Source organism: Lissotriton helveticus, chromosome 8 (assembly GCF_964261635.1).
Source record: "Lissotriton helveticus chromosome 8, aLisHel1.1, whole genome shotgun sequence".
NCBI lineage: Eukaryota > Metazoa > Chordata > Amphibia > Caudata > Salamandridae > Lissotriton > Lissotriton helveticus.
In genome coordinates, this window is record NC_136069.1 from 1,029,136,965 (window position 1) to 1,029,142,585 (window position 5,621).

Below are 5,621 nucleotides of genomic sequence, written 5' to 3' on the forward strand. Positions count from 1 at the left end.
GTAGAGAGCAACCCTCGCCAGAAACCATTAATTAGCGGAGCCCGTTACAAATTGGTCCCCCCTCCCTACAAATGGGTTTCACTCTTCAGATGTTCACGTCAGGCTGCCCCAAGTTTGATGCGTCCTTTTGGAAGCTTGGACACCGCAATATCATATACCCTGGACAATTAAGTGTTCTGATTGGCTGACAGTGGAGTCCACCTTGCCCGGATTGCAACCCGCCCAGATGCCCTACGTGGTTCAAACAGGGCAATCTCAATTCAATCAGCAACACATTTTAGGGCCTTACGTACTAGTACGTTTTCTATTCATTTGGTACAGACCATATCTCAATGCGCAAGCTACTAAAACCAGCGTGTGATACCCCCCCCCCAAAAGTACCAAAGTGACACATTGTCTATCGCTCTGAGCTGTACATACGACATGACTAGCACACGTTCAAATGTCATACTTCCCAAAGGCGTTGCTTCTCCTTTAAACCCAGCAACGCTGGTGGACGTTTACCAGTAGTGCACAATTTAAGGTGGTCAGGAGCCACACCCAGTTCATGCCTTCGGAAATACCTGGGCAATGCCAACTCTCCCCCCTCCCTCCACTTAGCATGCACATTCGGTATAAACTGCTGAATTCAGTTGGTTACCCAGTGTAGCGTGATTATATAACATTAACTATTGTCTGTATAACGCAATGCTTTCTTTGCAAAAAAGCAACATACATACAAAGTTATAACATAATCCATCACGTGTTACTTGGTCGCTGTAATCCTTTCACCAGTCCTTCAAATAAACCAACGTCCAGGTTTTAAAAATGTTTTATTTGCATATTAAAAAAAATGTGCATTCCAATAATTAAAATCATTTTTGGACAAATAAAAATGGCACTCGATTAATTGCATGTTGCGGTTCGCTGGGCCCCAGGAGCTCGGCCATGGCTGTGGTGGAGTTGCTGCTGTTGTTCGTCGGGGGTCTTCGCCCGGGTTCCGCCGCTGCCCTTTAACACCAGGCTCTGCAGCGCCCCCGCCGGCAGACAGGAGGGCAGCGCCCTCACGCTCTGTCAGTTCTCAGTCCTTGCGCTTTTTTGGTGGAGCCGGGCGGGTCACAGTACAACGTTCTCCAACCTCCCTTTGCATCTTGAGTTATTTCATACAAAGTTAAACAGCTAAAAGAAGTAAAATAAGAAGGCAATGCTCGTGGAATGTACAGTGCGTGTTGGGCAGGGTGGGGCCATTAGGATTCGCAGCCTCCTTTCTTTTCTTGCTCAATCGCTGGTGGAAAAAAAGAGAAAAAAGTACCGTAAGTAAATACACTTCCTCTTAAATCTGAAGAACACAGCACGATTATGAGCTTAGATAGGTTAACAACAAACCAAGACATTGAAATCAGCTTTCAAGAAGCCTGTCGGAAACACCCAGGGACAGGATAAGGCCAATTTCACTTGCCCTCCGTGATATAAGAGAAGACATTCGAACACACAGTGGTTGCAAGGGGAATATATAAACCCCGTTAATGAAAAAATCGGATACAATTATACACGTAAATCTTGCAAACTGGAGAAAAAAAATATTGGATTCTGTGACGTCTACATTCAAAGAGTATGAAGTGGGTAAAACAGACAACTCGTGAAAACTGTACTCCCAAAACAGATCGAATCAGCAAACACCAAAAGACTACATTTGAAAAATACCGCAACACCTTGTCTTTGGAAAAATCATATGCCATTGTGCAATGGCATCTTTGTGGAATAACTAGTTCCAATCAGTTACAAATTTTTCACACAGGGGCTTTTCTCCCTATCCAGCAGGGGTAGTTAATACTGCACCAAGAAAATTTTTCTGCTACAAAAATAACATTTCCACTCAAATGTCCGTAAGGTGAAAAAACAGGCCCTATTTAATGTTTTTAACAAACTTGAATATCTGGAGATAAAATATCCAAGTTAAACACATTAAGTCCCTAGGCTTGTTTCAGAATAACAATAAAATAAAAAGGGCACTTACTTTCTTTTGAGGGGAGTGGATTCTTCTCCTGTGTTTCCGTCTTCTTCAACTTAGACTTGTCGAATTTCTCGACCTCAGCCATATCGGGTTTGTCAGACATATTTGCAGCTAAGAGTCTGTGCAAAAGAGACGAAAGGGGCTGTTAGAGGCACGCCCATTTCTTTAAGTCGCTTGGTTAGTACCCCCCTCCCTGTGCCCACCCCACCTACTCACTCTTTATCGAGTGTCAGACTCACTTCCCCTCCCACAACCCTTCCCTTTCTCAGCTTAATGAGCTCGCCAAGCAAGCACTACTAACTTTCCCTAGTTTGTAAGGTAAATAAAAGGACAATTTCTATATAAAACTATACACATATATATGGAGCTTGGCAGTGAGCTTTACATTGTCATACAACCAAAGGTAGGACAATCCACCCAATCGAGATTGCTTCCTATGAAAAGGGGTGCATATGCCCCTTCTCAACACTGCACTTTACTGGGGTAATGTCGTCTATTTCAGGTCGTCATAATGAGATGCTCCCTTCTAAAGCGAGCACGCAGGGGCCGGGCCCCATCAATCACGCACCCTCCCTTCCTGTGCCCCGGAGAGAAAGGCCTCGCATTCTTGTTTCGCCACAAAGACCTGCTGCGCAGTCCGCAGCGCCCAACCACCGCCCTCCCCCCGCTTCCTCAAAGTGCCCGCCGGGCTTACACTCCCGCCCTGGTCCTTCACAACTGCAGCTGCAGAAACACGCATGGAATTATAGACGGGGGACAAGGATTACACTTCAATGGTCCCCCTCCCCGCACCATGAAGCAGACCATATGCCCCTATGCCCTGCAGATGCGGGGGGAGTTTTTAGTGTGGAGATTTACAGGATCACCCGTTACGTTTCACAAGGAGGACACATCCACTATCCCAGCCGCTTAAGGGCGTACCCCACCCCTCACAAAGCAGCAGCGCCTCAGGCGCGGGAAGGAGTCCTCGTGCACAAAACACTTCCTCGCGACAGCCACCTCCTCCCAGGCTCCCACGCGGGCGGCATCCTTGCCTTTGTCTCCCTGGGCAATGTTAATTCCCCTCACTGCATTTTACACAGTCGAGCACCCTGCCGGCTCTACCAACTGCGTACATGTGTCACTAAGACCGCAGGATGTGGAGGGTTAGGAGGAGGAAGCAGCTCCGCCTCCCGCCAAGCGTTGCGCAGGATGCATTTTGTAGAGCGTTGCATGGGTTGCAAAAATGACACAAATTGAAGATTTATGTCAGAAAACCTGGACAATCCATCCTAGTACCGAAGGGACAGAGAGTGGCATCGTATTGCAAGACAAGCAGGTCCCCGTTGCTAAAACCATGGCATCCATTAGTTCTTTAATACCAGAAAAACACACTCCTTTTTCCAGAGGAACACAAGAAGCCGGGGAAATGGCCTTGGTTTTATCTGCAGACAATAGAAAGCTTGCTAGAATAAAACGGGCCGATCCTTACCAGCGAATCCAAGCAGCGAGAGGAGTCTTGATCCCTGTGACTGCAGCTCAAAGACTGGAGCACAAAAGGGCTGCGCGCGCTGTTATATCCTGCCGCGCGCTATGCAAATTGCGCGGTGAGGTCATCGCTCCGCCAGCGGCACGTCCCGGAAGCTTAACTGCTTTGGAGCCCCGCCCGGCCTGCTTCTACTTTTTGAAAAGCTTGAAAGTGTGCGTGCCTTTTTCTTCAACTAATACAACTATTTGTTATAACTGTACTTCTAGCCTTCCCCGAAATGTCTCTTTTTCTCTCAGCCATAAAAACAGCGGACGGGGACTCGCAGCGTGCAAGTTTCCCGGCACCAGCGCCGAAAGGGTGCAGCGCATTCTCTTGCTAGGAAATGTGGCAGATCCTTCATATCCGTGCTTCTCTCTTTGTCAGCCTCCATGCGCTGGTGATAACGCCTTGCAAGTTACAAAATGTCTCCTCTGTGACTCAGCTTTCCAGAATCTCCTCCAACTTTGAGCTCGCTATACACATTCTGGGCTTCAATTCGATGTTTTACATTGTTGCAGAATTCATTTTTTATTCGAAACATCAATTATCTTTCGCTACCTGAAAAGATAACGCTCTTTTGCTACCCCTGTGTGCTATTTCTTGTAACATACGTGTGGGATTTTTTTCACACTTTAGTGTTCCTCTTTTTTTTTTTTTTGCATAGGAGGTGCGGGCTTTTCGTGGCTAGCTTCAAGCTATGCCAGTACAGTGTCTCTTTCACACTTATGCATTCCGGCAGCCGCGCCATATGTTCTTTTTGACCTGTCTTAAACAAAACGCAGCGCCCAGAGTTGGTCCACAGAGATCAATCATAATAGGGGCGCTGAAAAGAGGAGATTATTACACAGGCTCCTAATCTGTGCAATATTTAAGGTATTTAAATACAGCGACGAGACGGGGAGAACTCTCATTGATGTCTCGATCGAAAGCACAGCCTGACAATGAAATGCAGAAGACACACCCGGTCAACTTGCGCACACACATCCACACGGAATGCGCACAGGGCGGGGCTCAGAGTTGTAAGGTCTGCCAAAGGGGCCTAGACATCCTTCCTCCCGGCCACCCCATGCCTCCCCCACCCCAAAAAGATTGAGTTCTTAAAAATGCGTGATACACGCATTGGAAATTTGGCCTTGAACAAATGTTCAGAAGTAGAACTCCCAATATACGTATTTGTGAATGTAAAAAGCGCCTGCACTTATTCAGTGGAACGAGGTGAACGTTGCGCCGGAAAGACTGGTGATTTTTATAGCTTGATATTTTAAGATTGTGGTTTAAGAAGGTCACGAAGAAAAGGGCGTGTAGATACAATATTTGACAAAACTATCAATTCTGCAAATCATACTGGTGTATTGTGCACATGCTCGCCATTGTAACTTCATACCAAATTCTTAGAACCATGAGTGGGGAGAATTTGGAAGAAGTGGGTTCCCAGAATGAGAAGAGCCAAGAAATTCAGCACTCGCAGTCAGAAGGGGGTGATTGAGTTAATGTATCTGATGCCTCATCGCCCACAGAAACGCAGACATCTAAGTTTAATCAGCCCGCCCTTCACTTCATGGTATTTGCCCCACCCCATGACTGAGCCAGCGAGCGGCACTTTTGTGCTGTGGGAAGGCCTGTCTGCTCCCGGATGCCATGAAAGACTCGCCATCCACCACACGCTCAAAACCCTACCAGCTAAAATGTAACTTGAAATTGACATAACATGTAGTGTAAATGAAATGTGTGAGTTTTTCCTTGCGCACCTTTACTGATCCGAAGAGAATAACGCACAGCAAGAAAACTCTGTTAGTTAACTAGTCTGCTGGAAAACGCGTGGAACTGAACACAACCCTACCTTGATGTATGACCGAAAAACCTAAATGAGAACTCTAGCCCCCTGTGGTGTGGTCCAAAGAGGGAGTAGTCATTGAGTTAGTGGCGACACCAGGAGGCCAGTCAGCGTAAAGACATCCTCCGATTGTACCAGTGCTTAACTCTGGCATCTCCGATGAGCAGCTCCTGCGCTGCTGACAGCTCTCCAGCTACTTGTAAGTAGCTCTGCTGTGTGTAGATCAGCTTACTAAAGTAAACACTTTTGCTTGATTGAATTATTATAGCTACACCAACATTGAAAAG

General features: G+C 46.7%; 1 protein-coding gene across 1 annotated transcript; it reads right to left on the minus strand.

Annotated features, from left to right (window-relative positions):
* Nucleotides 1-795: 795 nt before the first annotated feature.
* Nucleotides 796-3,599, minus strand: TMSB4X (thymosin beta 4 X-linked). Its single transcript, XM_078657866.1, has 3 exons — nucleotides 3,465-3,599; nucleotides 1,997-2,112; nucleotides 796-1,264 (listed from the first exon to the last, which is right to left on the minus strand). Exons 2-3 carry the CDS (start codon nucleotides 2,094-2,096, stop codon nucleotides 1,227-1,229), a joined length of 138 nt encoding a protein of 45 aa, XP_078513992.1. The 5' UTR covers nucleotides 2,097-2,112; nucleotides 3,465-3,599; the 3' UTR covers nucleotides 796-1,226.
* Nucleotides 3,600-5,621: the final 2,022 nt, after the last annotated feature.